This window comes from Gadus chalcogrammus, chromosome 10 (assembly GCF_026213295.1).
Source record: "Gadus chalcogrammus isolate NIFS_2021 chromosome 10, NIFS_Gcha_1.0, whole genome shotgun sequence".
Lineage (NCBI taxonomy): Eukaryota > Metazoa > Chordata > Actinopteri > Gadiformes > Gadidae > Gadus > Gadus chalcogrammus.
The window spans coordinates 5190819-5208318 of record NC_079421.1 but is presented as its reverse complement, the minus strand read 5'-3'; the positions used below and the strand labels follow the sequence as shown (position 1 = coordinate 5208318).

The window sequence follows — 17500 nt, the reverse complement described above, 5'->3', positions numbered from 1 at the left end:
AATAACAGCAGCTTCCCCAGACCAACGTGCAATCTTTGATGGAGTTTGGTCTGGCAATAGACAGGCTACCTTTGTATGTGTGTGTATGTGTGTGTGTGTGTGTGTGCGTGCGTGTGTGTCTGTTGTCATCACCTGCTCGTCCTCGCTGTCCATCCCCTCCAGACTGACGGAGCTGTTCCTCTTCGCCTGTTCGGACGACACAACAACCGGGAAGGCAAGGGGAGCCAATAAGAATCAAAATTGCTTTTTCTTTTTTCCTGGAGGAGCCAATGATTGATTGCAACATTTCTCCACTATTTAAAAAAATGCAAATTGATGGTTGGTAGGATGGTGGGAAGTGGGGGGGGGGGGGGGGGGGAGAGCTGGCCTAAAGAGCTCTTCACCGGGCATGTCTGCAGCACACCAAGCTCGCTTGTTTGTGTGTGTGCAAGGGCGTGCGTGCAAGCGTGCTTGTGTGTGCGTGTGCGTGTGGATCTTACGAGCGCGGTGTGTGACGTGGAGTACTCGGGCGGGCTGCACGGGAGACCGTCATCCTCCGACACTGTCCCCGCGTCATCGGCCCCCTTCTTGGGGCCCAGACCGATGGCCCTCTTCAGCTGGAGCTGAGGGGGGGGGGGGGGCAGAGGGACACACAGGGGAGCGTTCAGCCCTGCACACGACACGGCCTTGGACTCACCGTCTCAACCCTGTCCTCACACCGAGAGACCCTCTGGCATGTGTGCTAAGTGAGGTCATCTATTCCGGACAAAGCCGCTGTGTGTGTGTTTGTGTGAGTGTGAGTGTGAGTGTGAGTGTGTGTGTGTGTGTGTGTGTGTGTGTGTGTGTGTGTGTGTGTGTGTGTGTGTGTGTGTGTGTGTGTGCATGTGTGTGTGTGTCTGTGTATGTGTGTGTGTGTGTGTATGGGGGGATCCATATGTTGTGTGCCTGGTTGTTTGTATAGCAGGTTCATTCTGATGCTATCTATTGTATGATTAACAAAAAACGACTTGTTGAGTCTCCAAACAGCAGGGCGTCCTCATGTAATGCGTACTGTGTGTGCTTGTGTGTGTGTGTGTGTGTGTGTGTGTGTGTGTGTGTGTGTGTGTGTGTGCGTGGTTAATGGACCACAGTACCCAGCCTGTTATCTGCCAGCTATGTGCCTCCCTGGTACAGTAGCTTGACGACTGATTTATCAAGCAAGGCTTGGTTTCATGTACCAGCACGCGTGAGTACACACACACACACACACACACACACACACACACACACACACACACACACACACACACACACACACACACACACACACACCTCACACACACACACACACACACACACACACACACACACACACACACACACACACACACACACACACACACACACACACAGTTCCGTCCATGCATTAAATCCTCCTATTTGTGTTTGTCTGGTTGTCTGCCATAGACATCTTTATCTAAATGTTCTTTAAGTAGTGATTAAACAACTGTGGAGCCAACATGTGTGTGCATTAAATGATTCCTTAACAGTGAAAAGACATAAGTTAAAGCTGTCAGCAGGGGGGGGGGGGCTGGGCCCTCATTTTGAGTCATGTATTTTGACGGGTGTCTGGCTGTCTAGTCGTCTGTCTTGCGTGTGCTGACACATCTGTCAGAAGTGACTGTCAGGCCGGCTTGCCCCTGTCACTCTAACACCTTCACAGCAGTAGGAGTGAAGAACAGAATCTAACACAGAGGCCACTTTGATCTTTTGTGAGAACCTACTGAGCAAACGTAAGCGATAACCTTAATCCGTTGAAAAAGAACAATGTCCATACTGGTGTCGGTCACGGCTTGGCCCCCTTATCAGCCGACTGAACCAATACACTCTGGATCAGCTGCTATCGCTACGGCTAGGACCGCCATCTACCTGGATACTGATACTGACAGCGTTTGATGCAATGCATGCAGTCAGTGTGGGTGTGTGCGTGTGTGCACGTGCGTGTGCATGTGTGTATGTGAACATGGTTGCCCTCTGGAAAGAGGCTTCATTCTCAAAAGGCCAGAACAGAAGGACTGCAAAGACGTTTTTTCCCCCAAGCCATACGGACAATGAGTGCATAATTCCCCCCTCTTCATAAACTTTTTATTTTATTTTATTTATTTAATCCAATCTTCTTACTTTTCAATTATTATTAAACTTTGCACAGCTGGGAGTTGCAGTCGCAATCACCTTTTCACTGCTTTTTGTTTCTCAAATTAAGCATGTGACAAATAATACTTGAATCTTGAATGTTGAATGTGTCTGCGTGTGTGTGTGTGTGCGCGCGCGCGTGTGGGCATACATGCGTGCGTGCGTGTGTGCGTGCGTGCCTATATAAATGCATACGTACATACGTACGTGTGTGCGGGAGTCCGTGCGCGTGCATTTGTACGTGCGTGTGAGCACGTGCGTGTGTGTGTGTGTCTACCTGTAGAGACTTGACCTTGCCGTGCAGACTGTCCTGCGACGCCTCCAGAGCCTCCGGGGGTTCCAGCGAATCAGAGACGAAGATGGAGTCATGTGACCTGGCCTTGCTGCCCAGGCTGAGCTTTGACCTTGGTTGGAGAAGATCAAACACAACGCGGGTCTTATGGCTCTACCGAACATGTAAACATGAACAGTTTAGCGTTGTGTGGAAATGTCCTCAATGAGCGAGAAGAGACACAGCTTGCGTCCCTCTCTCTCTCTCGCTCATTCTCTTACTTGCTCACTCACTCACATATTTATCCTCATCCTCACTCCAAACCGGTGGTTGGTTTTGCCGCTACGATGGGGGCTAGGCAAGGCAGGAAATTAAGTGTTACAAAAACAATGTAAGGACCGCGCCACAGGAAATTTCACAGCTGAGTAAAATGTAAGCAGGAAGCCAGGGATTCTTCAGCGTAGAGACTGGTCTGTTGTCTGCATCGGGTCGCCCCTGCTCTCTCTCTCTCCCCGTCCGTGTTATTTAGTCTACTGCTACTAACATTGTTATCGTGATTCACACAAAGAAGGTGTCTGAATCACAACATAAAGGGTATACAATGTAGGAATCATTAACATCGCTTTCGTGAGAACGTATGTTGCGGCTACTACTCGTCACAGTAAACGCGTAACGGTGTGGTTAAATCTGGACTGACGAACCAAATACAGAGGAAAAACATCCCTGCTGAAGGCATTGGACTTTACCAGGTCGCTTCCGTTAGTTTCAATTTAATTGGTGAAGGAATGTAACAAAGTTAGTGAAATCTACAAAGTGCGTCTAGAGTGCCTGTCAGAGTTGTCTATGAAGAGCGGGTTGCTTTACACAATACCCTCGTTTCTGGGTAAGGAACATCAACATAACTGTGTATTTTTAGTCTGGGCCGGGTCAATTATATGAATAAATGATACATGTGTTGTGTTTTCCTACCCAGAGCCTTTCTCATTCTCAGCACGAGCAAGCGTCTCGTCCTCGAGCGCACTGTTGACGTTATCGCTCGATTGGCTGGCGGTAAGCCCCGCCTCCTCCCCGGGGGCGGGGCCGTCTTTCCTCTTCTTCCTGGCGAACAGCTTCTTGAAGGTCTGGAACTTTGACTTCTTTTTTTCTGTAATCAATGTAAAGAAAAAGTAAAGAGTAAACAAAGGGCAGGATACAGAAATAAATGACTGTTTGTTTGTTTTGATATCATTTCTCGAACCAGCGACCCTTCATCTTACTAGTGCACAGTCCATGGGGCTAAGGTCCCTGCGTCTTTACTAATTACTGAATTATACACACAGCTACTTTTAAGTGGCCTCAAAGAGGCCTCGGCCTCTTGTAAAGGCCCATGTGTGCCTCAGTAAAGACCTCTCACACACACACACAGACACACAGACACACACACACACACACACACACACACACACACACACACACACACACACACACACACACACACACACACACACACACACACACACACAGTCGCTCCACGATTGTAAAAGCCGCCCCCCTGTGAGCCAACGTCCATTAGCTCCACAGTGGAAAGAATTCTACTAGTCTTTTTATTAAGTACTTAAGCTCAGACAGAGAGCTTCTAACACCTTTGCTGAGGATTGCTGCTTCTGATTTGTGTATGTGTGAGAGTGAGTGAGTGACTGAGTGAGTGAGTGAGTGAGTGTGGTGTGTTTGTGTGTTTGTGTGTTTGTGTGTTTGTGCGAGTGAGAGTGAGAGAGGGAGAGTGTGTCTGTGTCTGTGGTTATGCGTGTGTATATGTGTGTGTGTGTTTGTGTGTATAATGTTCGATGCATTTTCACAATTCTTTGTTGTTAAATGTAAACATTTGCAGAGACAGTGTACATTTTATCGCAGCTAATAGGAACAAAACCCTCTGCTTACAAATTAATACAAAGAGAAAACGACCACATAGGTAGAGGAAAATACTACTGCACATGGAGAGGAGTCAAAGCTTTGCACTGGACCAGTAACACAATACCTGTGATCATCTGAATCAGGAAAGTGTAGAATGATTGAATAAGACCACTTATTACATAAGGCGCGCTGGGCTGTCAGAGGTAGACAAAGCCCGCTTTTATTGGATTCTCTTCTCAAAGAGAGGCATTGAGACTTCATCATTTCAACTGGAATTATGTTGCCTGGATTCAGTTCTCTGACTTCAGCGATAGTTTAACACGTTTCTCAATGAGAGCCATGTGAGCATTGCTGGTGTTCATTAACCTCAGGCAACTTGGTTCTGAAATAGAGATTCCAACGGAATGAACCACCACTACTCGATTATTATTAGAGATGAATGCACTAGTATAATAGCAAGTGACTGAATACACATTCATGCAAGATCAAATAGAAACAACAACGGTAGGACACCATGACATGTGATAAGAGTATGACTGCTAGACTGTAATAAGATTAGTCTATCTAAATCAGATTTAGATATAAGCCAACAAAAGACACATGAATCCTTAGGATTTAAGGTCAGGACTTACGGTCCTCGTCCGACCTGACAGACAGCAACACTATGCATTGCAGACAGGGTCGCCAGATTGGGCGGGAAATCTGGCCCAATCTGGCAACACCGATGCCGAGATGCAGCCTTGGCAGCACCAAGGTCACATATGGAGTCCATATTCAATATTTCTCTACATATTTGTGCATCATGTGGGTTGGCTCAGGGCCTGAACTGTCAGTGGTAGCTCCTGTCACTCAAACCTGTTTATGTAGTTAAGTATGGGTTTCAGTAAAAACATGAATCTGTCCTCATATAAGTTTACCTTGGAAGAGAATCAACGGAACTCCGGCCGACGGCATTAAGTAGCAGGACTTTGTTACCCTGCACTCTGAGACAATGCACTATTAACCCAAAGGTCACCCGTGTCTAAATATGACTTGGGCCCTAACGAAAGGTCAGAGCCGATCTGGAGTCATTGCTGATTGAGTTGGACACCGTGAATCACAACAAACACACACACGCACATGCGTACACACATGTGAGAATGACAACCTTTAGAGTGGAGAGTTTAGAAACAATGGATTTGATTGTGTGTGTGTGTCTGTGTGTGTTTTTGTTGTCAATTTGTGTGTGTGCGCACGTGCATATGTGTCTTTCTGTTGTCAGTTTGTGGGCGCGCATGTGTGTGTGTGTTTCTGTTGTCGGTTTGTGTGCATGTGCGTGTGTGTTTCTGTCTTCAGTTTGGGTGCATGTGCGTGTGCGTTTCTGTTGTCAGTTTGTGTGCATGTGCGTGTGTGTTACCGTTGTCAGCTTGTGTGTGTGTGTGAGAGAGTGAGGCAGGCCCTATATGAGGTAGGTGATGGGGGGACAAAGTAAAAAGTTAATTCAATAACAGCATCAGGGTTGGAACAGGGCCACGTCCTTAATTCTGATCCTTGACGTAAGCAGACTGAAGGACATAAAGAGGTTCATTGGGATGCGGGCTACACAGCGGTCTGTGAGCAGCCAGGGACGGGCCAATCAGAGGCTCCGACACATGGACTTCATAAGGTCCTGCAGAGTGATGAACCGTGCGTTTGTGTGTGTGTGTGTGTGCGTGTGTGTGTGTGTGTGTGTTTTTGTGTGTGTCTGTCTGTCTGTCTGCCTGTGTCTGTGTGTGTGTGTCAGTGTGTGTGTGTGTGTGTGTTTTTGTGTGTGTCTGTCTGTGTGTGTGTGTGTGTGTGTGTGTGTGTGTGTGTGTGTGTGTGTATGTGTGTGTGTGTGTGTGTGTGTGTGTGTGTGTGTGTGTGTGTGTGTGTGTGTGTGTGTGTGTGTGTGTCTGTGTCTCACTGTGTGTGTGTGTGTGTGTGTGTGTGTGTGTGTGTGTGTGTGTGTGTGTGTCTGTGTCTCACTGTGTGTGTGTGTGTGTGTGTGTGTGTGTGTGTGTGTGTGTGTGTGTGTCTTTGGAGAGGTGCTGGAGTTCTACCCTTCCTCATACTTTGGAGATAACTGCCAGCTTAATAAAACTGACTTTCACAATATAGGTCTAAATAGTGGATGATTAGATTTGCATTTGGTTTATTCCATACTGTTAAATCCGTTTTGTGTTTTTGTGTTTTGTTTATTCATAAGGCCTTGCATTTCCTATCATAGTAAGGGATTTTGCAATTAAAAATAGTCGTATAGCAAATAAAGCGTCTTTCCAACGCATTTTATAAAGCGTTGCTTAAAGCGTTAACATCTAGGAGGAGGCTTCCTCTGTCTGGATCCATCTCTGCGTCTACAGGTGGGATTCAAAGCCCCATCTGGCCGTACGCGCCCTCAAAGGGGGTAGAGGGTTGAAACGGTTCACAGAGGAGTGACAGGCTAGCTTTAATATTTCTAATTAAAGACTCCAATCCTCCTAAGAGTGTGGAACACACCGCCGATCCAATTACAGGCCGGCAGCCGACCAGAGATTAGCCAGCTTGTCTGGCCGGCGTTACTGGGTTACCGAGCGGAGCATACGGCCTGGAGAGTGAGCTGAGATCTCTCTCCACCTGAACACTGGTCTGGACTACATGGACTGAACCTCGGAAGGGCTTTCACCTGAACGGCTTCTTGGCTGCCCGTCTGAGCTGAGTGATTAGGACCGGGACAATGCTTGGTTCAATGAACATCCTCACTGTACCGACAGAGATATTTTGTTTCACCTTCTTATGACAAATGTACTTATTGTAAGTCGCTTGGGATAAAGGCGTCTGCTAAATGCCCTAAATGTAACGATAATACTTTTGTTTTACTTTCTGAAAGTGTTGTGTATGTGGATAACTAATGGAGGACGTTTTGTATGGTGCATGAAGTTCTGTCTTTTGTATCACTTCTTAACACGCAGGTTCCACAATATTTATGACCTATTTATGTAATTATAGTTTTCTATCCACATTGGCCACATCTTGGATATACAGTGCCCTGCATTGTTCCATGTCTGGGTCAGAGGGACATGGGAAGTGTAGACCATGATGGTAGTGTAGGAGTTCTCCTTATGTGGCACTTTTCTATGTTCTAGGGGGGGTTTGTAGATAAACAAACACCAGAAATAGACATGCACACATACTACGGTCTGAAGTGTGTTTTTGTTCTACTGAGACCCACAAAAACCCTAAACACTCGGTTCACTTACTTGAGCATTCTTCCGTAACCTCAACTGGCTCCTGATTGGTCATCACATCTGGAGGTTCCGACGCCATGGCAACACTGTCGTTGCTTTTCAGAGAGGGGGAGAGAAGAAAGGAAATGATAGAAAGTTAGCAACAGTTATCACTCTTTGAGGGATGAGATACTAACAGACTGATTTATGATAGGAATAACGCGTCCCGTTAGTGTAGATAATGTACGGTGGGGGTCCCCCACCCCCTTCAGCGGGGTATGTTAAACCCCACTGAAGTACAGAGTGGTTTATTCCTCTTACATTTACATCTACATTCAGGGCATTTAGAAGACGCTTTCATCCAAAGCGACTTCCAATAAGTACATTTGTCAGAAGAAAGAGAAACAACAATGTATCGCTGTCGGTACAGAAAGGATGTTCATAGAACCCAAGTGCAAAGCGCTAACAATCGCTAGGTTAACCCATTCCCCGTAAACAACAAAGATGGCTAGGATAAGATGCTACACAACCAAGTACTATGAGTAAGTAAGACTTTCAATAAGTGCGTAAATTAAGTGCCAGGACGAACAACATACAGTAAGTAGGAGGAGTAGGAGGGGTTGGCTATGCAGAGTTTAGGTGAACATCTGAACAGCTGAGTTTTGAGGCTTTTGCAGAAGCTGGCGAGCGACTCTTATACTAATTCCCGAATAGCATAAGATATTAGTTATTTTTCTCTAAATCATTATTGGTGTTTTTTTCCCTTAATCCTTTGAGCATTTTGTTTTTGCGTAATTTGAGTTGGCAAGGAAACAGTTGGTCGATAGTTATTTTGCCGTGGTTTTTAATGATTTGTATTGTATGAGTATTGATTCAGAAATGCTCAAAACGCAGAGGTGTGACGTGGTTGAAAGAGAATGCACACCGGTGGAACTTTATTGACCAAAAAGGATAAAGTAGACCAATGCTGTGGTAAAACAAGACAATAAACGGTGGATAAAACCATGGTGATAAGTCTGTATTTTCACCTGTATTTTCAGAGTGTGAGTAAAAAACACGAACACCATGTCGGTCAAATTGGTCTCCACGTGGTGATCATCATAACTAGTAGAATTTATGAAACTTTTGAGTGTAATCGAGGTCAAAGCAGGTCACACACAGCAACATCAAAAACAACCACGGGGGAGCTAAGTTAATCATAAGCCATTCTCCTTTATAAATAGCTGGTCTAGTAGATAACACCATAGGACAGACTTTGTTAATAACTGCTACAAATAGGTAGTACGTCATGAAAACATTCATACATGACAAAGCCCATACAATTTAGTTTTTTATCATAACAAAGTAGCCACTGTGCCATCGTAGGCCTGAAACCACTCTGGGTTATTTATCTATTTGTACACGACTTGGATTTGATACCACTTGACTTGACAAATTGAGGTGTTCGTGCTTTGTTTGGGGGTTGCTAAGGCAGCACACTTGACAACGATGGGAAAAAGAAAAGCCTGGGGAGAAACCACACAGCCTAGGACAGTGAAATTCCTTTTAGAAATGCTAAAAGATATCTCATAATGAGATAATATCTCATTATCTCAACCAATCATTTCAAACTTAGCCAGCTCTGTCGCAGGTCAGGCTGAGCAGAACATTAACCGTCACGGTCTCTGAGCAGAGTCTAACTGAATCTGGAACAGAAAACTGAGGATCTCAGTGAACTTCAACGGCCTGTTTCAAAATCCACTTTTCCTGGAACAGATCCCAGGTCCTTCCAAGTGGAGCCAGATAGCATTTTCCCATGGTCGACTCCTCTGTGATTGTGTGTTTAAACTCTCCCTGGCATCGATCCTGCGTGCCGATATGTTGGTCTTGAAGTGTTAGTAAACATTCAAGTTTCAGCCCATCTCCACCGCCTCCACAATGAGACAAGACGGTGCACATCATCACATGCCACAGCATCCAGAGACGTCCTGTGAAACGGGAGAGCCCTGGTAAGCTCTGCTTCTGGCCCGCTATCCCACCAGGAAACAATGAATAAAGGAGGGTCAGATCTGTGCAGTAAAGAAACTATCAAACCTACATATCTTTTGCCTCCTAGCATAATTGCCTAAGTCATATTTTGGACAAATTGGACTGATTCACGGTGCCTCATTGGCTATATCCTAAGCCAGAGTTATTTTTACGCTCCATAAACACTATCTGCCTCAGTCATTCATTTGACTACGACATTTTTGATGCTAAATCAAGATGAACCTTAAAATATGACTAGGGCAATTTATGCTATGAGGCTAACAATATTAACATCCTTACTGTACCAATAAATTGTTGATTTCTTATTCATCTGACGAATGTACTTATTGAAAGTTGCTTTGGATAAAAGCGTCTGCTAAATGACCTAAATGTAAATGTACATAAGGTATCCACATACACAGCTTTCAGAAGTGGTCTTGATGGCGTCAAATATGTATTCATACATGCTAGTCCAGGAAACAATACCGTCTGCCCATTAAACCATGATTTGCTGTCCTGACAGAACCATTGTTCTCCATTATCGTAACAATCCCGACACAGCCAACTGAAGATGGTTCCAGATGCTTCCGTCATACCTACAGGAGCCGGTTCTAGGTTCTAGTAATCAACCGAACTTCCTTGCGTGTGACTTAGGGGAAGTTGTCTTTCTAAACAAGGCCTCGCTTGGTATTTTAAATTATTTTGTTTCAGCCTTCCTGTCACAATGGGCTCCTGAGAAACCCCCCAACCCACCCAGCGAAGGGCTCCTCACGGTCAGCAAGACAGGACTAGAGGCCCCAGGTCCTGGACTGAGACGCTAGCCTCTTTGTGGACGAAGGAGAGTCATTGTGGAGAAGTGAAAAGTGAAATAGAAATCTGTACAGAGGCGTACTTGGTGAAGTGAAGCCACTCTGAATGTCTGGCCGAGAGAATGTTCACACAAAACATTGTTAGGAACGCATCATAAACATCTGGCCCTAAAGTGAGGGTAACCTTTGAAAGAACGAATGCTGCATGTTGAGCCTTCTGTCCTTCACAAGGGTTTCAAACACATCACACCACTGCAGCTAGAGTTATTTAATACAGACATCCATTAGAAAATAAATAGAGAACTGTTTACACCCGCTGGGTCTCTGGTGAATCATGGTGGATGTTTGAAAGGTTTCCTGGATGGAGGGTTTCCATTAAGCGAGGGTATGTCGAAGTGTTCCTGGACATTGTTTACTGGGGACCTCAGCTCAAACATTCCAGGGGCCTTTTAAAGCCGACCGACTCAGGTCTGTCGCCATTGTTATTCTGATATTAAGATGGCGAGATACCAGAGGAGTACTGAACAATGTATTTTGTTGTGAAAGGTTTTCAAAAACGTACAATCTTACAGCTTAAACTTTAAATCCATAATATTAATACAATAACAAGCAATATCTCTGTCCAGATGCAGAAATCACTGTGTTGGTTTACTGCAAAACACAAACCAACTAGGGAACTGTGGGCACAAGCAGAACACAGGGCGACAGCACGTGAAGAAAAAGGCTGAATAGGTGCAACTTTTATTGCTCAAACAAAAAGGAAATGAAAAGCTCATATTGTGTTCTCAAATCAAACAGACTGAACGACACCGACATCATGTCACACACAAACACACACAAACACACACCAGCTAAGTTTGGTTCATACCCCCTCACCCCCAAGCCCCGGCTTGGATTGCCGGGGCTTGGGGGTGAGGGGGTATCTAAAGAGGGTCAAGGGTCAAAGGTCAAGAACCGACAGACCTGTAGCCACCTCCGACGCCGCCTCCCCATGCTATCATCCCCCGCTTCATCTGTAGAGAGGATGTAGAGGGTGGGAGGAAATCAGCAGGCCAGCGGGAACATGCAACAGAGGGTGTGAATTAGATGAAGGTAAACATGGGGGTGAGTGGATGCAGTTAACAGAGAGAGAGAGAGAGAGAGAGAGAGAGAGAGAGAGAGAGAGAGAGAGAGAGAGAGAGAGAGAGAGAGAGAGAGAGAGAGAGAGAGAGAGAGAGAGAAAGAGAGAGAAGGGAGTGAGGGAGAGAGAGAGAGAGAGAGAGAGAGAGAGAGAGAGAGAGAGAGAGAGAGAGAGAGAGAGAGAGAGAGAGAGAGATGGGGAGAGGGGGACAGAGAGGGAGAGACAGGGATAGAGAGAGAGAGACAGGGAGAGAGAGAGAGAGAGAGAGAGAGAGAGAGAGAGAGAGAGAGAGAGAGAGAGAGAGAGAGAGAGAGAGAGAGATGGGGAGAGGGAGACAGAGAGAGAAGAGCAGGGTCAGAGACAGGGGTTGTGGGAAAGCGCAGGGTGCAAAGAAAGACTGAGTTAGATCAACAGACAGATCTCAGCAGGAAGCCCAAGCTCTCCACAGCATTGGGAAGTATTTGGAGAAGACGTCTCTGTAAACATAGGAACGCAGAGCTGTGTTACTTCGTCAATCCAAACAGGGAAGATGAGATAGACGGCCAAAAAAACCCATTGTTGAACAGTTGAGACAAAAAGACACGTTTGACCTCTTGAAGTTCATGCCCCCACTTTTCCTCTGGTATGATTATGGGCTGATTATGGTGTGACTAGGCCGAAGTAAATGAGTTAAGGTCACATTGTATAGGGTTGTATGACGTGTTACTTCTGTAAATGCAAGCTATTTTACCAAAGAACCACTTAAAAAAAGAGGCACTACCAACTTTGAAGACTTTAAAATTGTGTACTTGTTTAATTACTGCTCTTCTTTCAAAGGTTTAGATGCTAGCAGTCTTCCAAACGCAGCCGTAAACTTGGTTTCTGAGTGAAAGGCATTGTTATACGTATTGCATTATGGTTATTATTTCACATTATCAGCTTCAGGTTCTCTCTACTTCAGGGATTTAACTTCACGCGTTACGTTGATATAAAGCTAGCGAAGAAGAAAACACAGCATTAATGATTTAGCTGTGGTCAGGTGTGTGTGTGTGTGTGTGCATGTGTGTGTGTGTCTGTGTTTGTGTGCGTGTTTGTGTGTGTGCCTGCGTGTGTCTGCGTAAGTGTGCATCATTATGTAAGAGGATTAGTGCTTGGAAGTCACACAGGCCCAGTAGGGGTTTTCTCTACAGCTACATGCATTCAAAAGGTTCACACACACACACACACACACACACACACACACACACACACACACACACACACACACACACACACACACACACACACACACACACACACACACACACACACACACACGTGTTATTCATATATTCATCATTCTTGTTATATATATTATAAATACCATTATTTAGTTTAGAGTGGCAGTGAGCTTTTTAGTTTTTAAACGTGGTAATGAGTCTTATTTGAAATTCAACCTAGTAATCAATGTCATTTAAGAGACATTTTCTTGCCAGTCTCTGCCTAACAGTGTGTTCCACTCTGCTCCGAACGCAGGTAGCGTTTTTCTCCATGACGTCGAACTGCCTTTTCGTATTCTCTTCAACGACCCGACTAAGGGCTCTGGCGGTGTGACGAGTGCGGATGCGTGGAGCCCCGTCTGGGCAGCGGTGGATGGTGATTGCGCCGTCAAAGAGGGGGTTATGCTTCTCTGACACTTCGAGTTCAACCCTGTTGAACTCTAAGTGTGGGAGAGCGTTGGGTCATTTTGATGTCTGTGTCCAAGAGGGGGACATGCTTCCCGTACACCATGAGTATAACGCCACATTGTGTAAAGCATTTAATACACGGCATCGCTCAGCGACAATGACGATACTTAAGGGGTATCAAAAAGTTGCCGTGGGTCGTAACCATGGGGATAATGCTTCACCCTCCTAGACCTCTCAGAAGCCCAAAAAAAAAGCCCACTGTGTTTGAACTCCAGCTGAAACACTTACACTTCAGAGTCGCTTACCTAGACCTCGGAAGATGATATGAAATGTAGTTTAATGTACATTTTGTTCCCCAGTGCACACAACGGACAATCCACTCTATGTCTGCCATAATCCCCCTGGAGAATCAGTGGTATTAGATAAGCCTTGATAGTCTCAATCTGCCAGCCAGACAATAATAAAAAGGTTTCAATTATTGTATAACGAAAACATTTGTTTACTTGTTTTGACTGGCATTTCAGTTTGATACGAAAAAAAAGCTAATGACGTTTCAGCGAGTGTTAATGGAGCCCGTCAACAACGATTCAACATCATTTCCTTCCTGTCCAGTCGATCTATAAAAAGGCCCTAATCCAATCTGGTGACGAACGTTAGTGGCGTCCGTGCTGGACACGGTATATCCACTCCGTCCCGGAACTTATCCCGAGCTGAAACCACTGGTTAACACAACCGATATCTCCCGATTACATCAACAACCACAGCGTGGGGACGCTACAGTACATGCTAGTCACGTTGGCTATTCTACAAGTTTCTACAACGTGAGCAGTGAAAACAAAACCGCCACAATAATAGCGTATTCTGCTGGGTGGAAGGAGACGTATTGTTACCCGACCTAATGTTTCTTTGACCTTGGGAAGTCATACAGCCTCTGCCATTCAACACTGAATGGCCGAGAGTCATGTTTTCTTCATCCTGCGATAATCTGATTACAGTACAGTAAATAGGGATTTCCCCCCCCCGGCATAGTGTTCCACTAGAGGGCCAGAGTTCAGAGAACAAGCCCCTGGCTGTCTGGCCCCGATCCTTCACACCCCCCCCCATACAGTTAGCCACGGAGACAGTGAATGCAGTTGGCTAATACAGTTAGCCATGCGCTGGGGACTCCAAATGATCAGCCCCCATCCGTACAACGACCACAGCCAGCAGGACGCACAGCCCAGTTCACACTCCAAGTGAAGCTATTGTTTTGTGGTACAGTCTATGAGGCATATCCTCTGACCTGTTCAAATAGTAACACTACTAAAGAGACGTGGTACATTCTGGTTATCTTGAAATACAGATTAGATTAACAACCTATTTTCTTTTATAACAAAAGAGTGGAAGTAAATTATCTTTAAGTTATCCTGCTTGCATAACCAAAGCTGTGATTATTGAACCTTAAACTACCTAGGAGGAGACCATTTAGTAAAGGATATCAATTATTTATTGTTAGTTTGTCTGGAACAAGCTGCTTAAAAACAAGGAAAGAAAGAACAATGGGATTGTGTGTAAAAGATTCCTAAACTCATTCAAATGGTAGACATTGCCACTGCATGACGAACCAAAGCTTGCAGGCCAAGCCACTTCCTGACACAATCCATGTGCAGAAGCTATTGGTTACTGTAGGCTTTCACAATACCCATCCACTCCTCTCAATCCCAAACTAACTAGCTTATATTTGGGTTGAGTTTACTCGAAAGGGCTGATTATGGTCCCACGTTCACGCAACGCAATGACCACGCAGACGCTTCGACGCAGTCGTGAACTTTTACGGTTCTGCGTCGGGTTTTAGTAAGCGGACCCATCACAGCCCTCGCTGCTGCGTCGCCTCGACGGAAGGTTACAATTTTTGGGAGGCGCACGTCAGGCCCTTGTGGTGGACGCAAGCAGGGTCCGCAAGGACGTAAGGGGTCCGTAGCCCCCTTCCATTGCGTGGCGAATGTGGGACCATAATCAGCCCTTTAGGCTCACAGTGTGCATTCATCGTGTGTAGATTAAACCTTTGTGTAAAGAATTGACACAATTATGTAGATGATTAAACAGTACTCAGAAGAGAATTTGAGATATTCTGAATAACAAACTGTGGTTTTATGCTTGAAATGAGCGGGAAAAGTTGGCAAACAAAAGCCATAATTAACGTAAAAAACAGAAGACATAAGGGGCAAAACTGTGACCTAATTTTAGAGTAAGATAAGTTCTACATCTTCGATCAGGAGAAGACAGAGAATGGAGAGCAGCTACCACACTCGCCAAAGCTGCTTGCTTTGCTAATGCTATAGCTAAGGCAATAGTCAACCAACATTTGACTATGTTGGTTGACAACATAGTCAACAGTCTACCAAAATTATCGCAACAGGAAACATCAACCGAAAGTGGTTACTTCAAGTAGACTTAGGTAAAACCCTAAAAACTCCCTTATCGATGACATAAAACCCCTCTTTATCACTGGCTTTGAGGTTAAAATGATTTAAGTAATACTGTTTCTGCAGCATTATTCACAAATTAGATTGTTGAGGAGAAAGGGCAATATAAGGAGGCATGAATTTAATACAAGAAAACCGCTATCTCTCAGCTCCAGCTTGCTGGTTCACTTCCTCCCTATCCTAAGCTCTTCTCAACCATTCTGTCCTAAAAAACTCAAACCCGGCCTCACCCTCTAAAATCGACTATTTCTAACTTTGTACCAAAATTTAGCCATTTTAAATACTTCCAAACCAATACCCCTTATAACCCCATTACTAAATGAAACTGTCTAATATGAAAATAGGGGCAGTATGCACATTTTATCCAAAACATGGACGCATGTATTAACACGCAGTTGATCTTCAGCATTCTACAGGGAAGACTTTGCCTCTATGCCGGTGAGGCACAGATCTAGTGGGTACCTACAGCGGCTATTTGAGGCAAGGGTAAAGATCGGCCTCTAGGTACCCTAGCAGCATGTACGTTCTTGAGCTGTAGCCTCTCCAGTTCTTCAATAACGTGATTCCCCTCTCCCTCTCTGTGTCGTTCCCTTCCCTCCAACCACAGCGTCTCCACAAAGCTCCCTTCTGAACTCTGGAGGTGTTCCAAACTCCTTTCTGTCCTTCAAGTCTATTTTCTTCTGTTCAAATTACAGGATGGATTCGGCGCGACGTCTAGAAAAGCGAGGATTACTTCTTGCTATGCCACGGAGAAGGAGCACTTTTTAAACGCAGTCTCATCCCATTGGTTGATAGAGGCTCTGGAGCTACATGAGACTGCAGAAATCCATTAGGTGAAGTGCATTCTGGTTGAGTGGGTTGGAGGGGGGGGGGGGGGGGAGTCCTGCTTAGCCTACTAGCCTAGCATGTGTAATTTGAACCATGACTGCTCTATTACCCATAAGAAACAAGTTCCAACGGAATGGACAGCGTTCAGCAACAACTAGGAGCATGCATCCTCTCCTCTTCAGCATTTACCCTGGTCCGAACGCACTGAGGATACGGTCCAACTTCAGGGGCCAACCGATGAAGGACTCTAGGGAGATTTGTTGTACGTAGTAGACTTCCCCTGACTCTAAAGGTTGAATGGATTAAGCTGCTTGTTCTTTAACAACTGGTTTTCAAAGTTATTTGTAAAAGTGTGAAAATGTGAGGGAAACTACTATCCCATCACCACTGGCAGGAACTGGGAGGAAGCCAGGCCAGTAGCCAATGCCAGTAAACCCTCTTTGTTTTCCCTCTCTTTTTTTGTAAAGCTTGAAATTTACACTGGAACTGGACTTCAGCCGCTCTAACCTTTGGGTTTCTGACGGGCAGTTACTTGGATGTGCGCTGTGTACAAATCAATCATTAGAGTTTTTTTATTCAGCCCCTTTTACTAAGATGTAGTCCTGGCAACCGGTCATATCTTAACAAACCGAAGCCATGGCCATCACTTTCCATGGTTCTGGTTGCAACATAAAATGATCCGATTTTGTTCCATTCTTGAAAATCTATCTTCATTAGACCTTGTCTACTAAAATTCCAATGGTGGTGTTCAATACTGGCTGAGCTCAGAGCAAACAAGCCATACATGGGCCGAGCGAGAGAGACACTGACCAAACAGCCTCATCACTCACACCGCACATTCATTTACAGTTACATCACTATTCTCAAGGAACACCTTCAATGGACCGCAGTCACACAACACAAGCTGGTGGGGAGCTTACAGTATATTCAATTGATTTGTCTGGTATGCACCAGTCCTCTGTGACATGTTATTTCATAATGTGCGCTCTCACCAAGGCAAAACGACTGAATGGTAGAAAGGGGGTTCAATAACTTTGATTGGATTCTGTTAACCGATGAAAGTAACAAATGCTGCTCATGGGGGCGGCTATGCATCCAGTAACACAAATC

General features: G+C 45.1%; 1 protein-coding gene across 1 annotated transcript in view; it reads right to left on the bottom strand.

Annotated features, from left to right (window-relative positions):
• Positions 1–17500, bottom strand: part of zgc:66433 (uncharacterized protein LOC321250 homolog) — a 38433-nt gene that overhangs the window by 12893 nt on the left and 8040 nt on the right. Inside the window, exons 2-7 of the mRNA XM_056601131.1 lie at positions 7549–7631; positions 3392–3566; positions 2720–2776; positions 2429–2555; positions 480–602; positions 133–186 (exon numbers count right to left, since the gene is read on the bottom strand). Of these exons, the coding sequence (XP_056457106.1) occupies positions 133–186; positions 480–602; positions 2429–2555; positions 2720–2776; positions 3392–3566; positions 7549–7631 (619 nt within the window). The remainder of the gene's footprint in view (positions 1–132; positions 187–479; positions 603–2428; positions 2556–2719; positions 2777–3391; positions 3567–7548; positions 7632–17500) is intronic.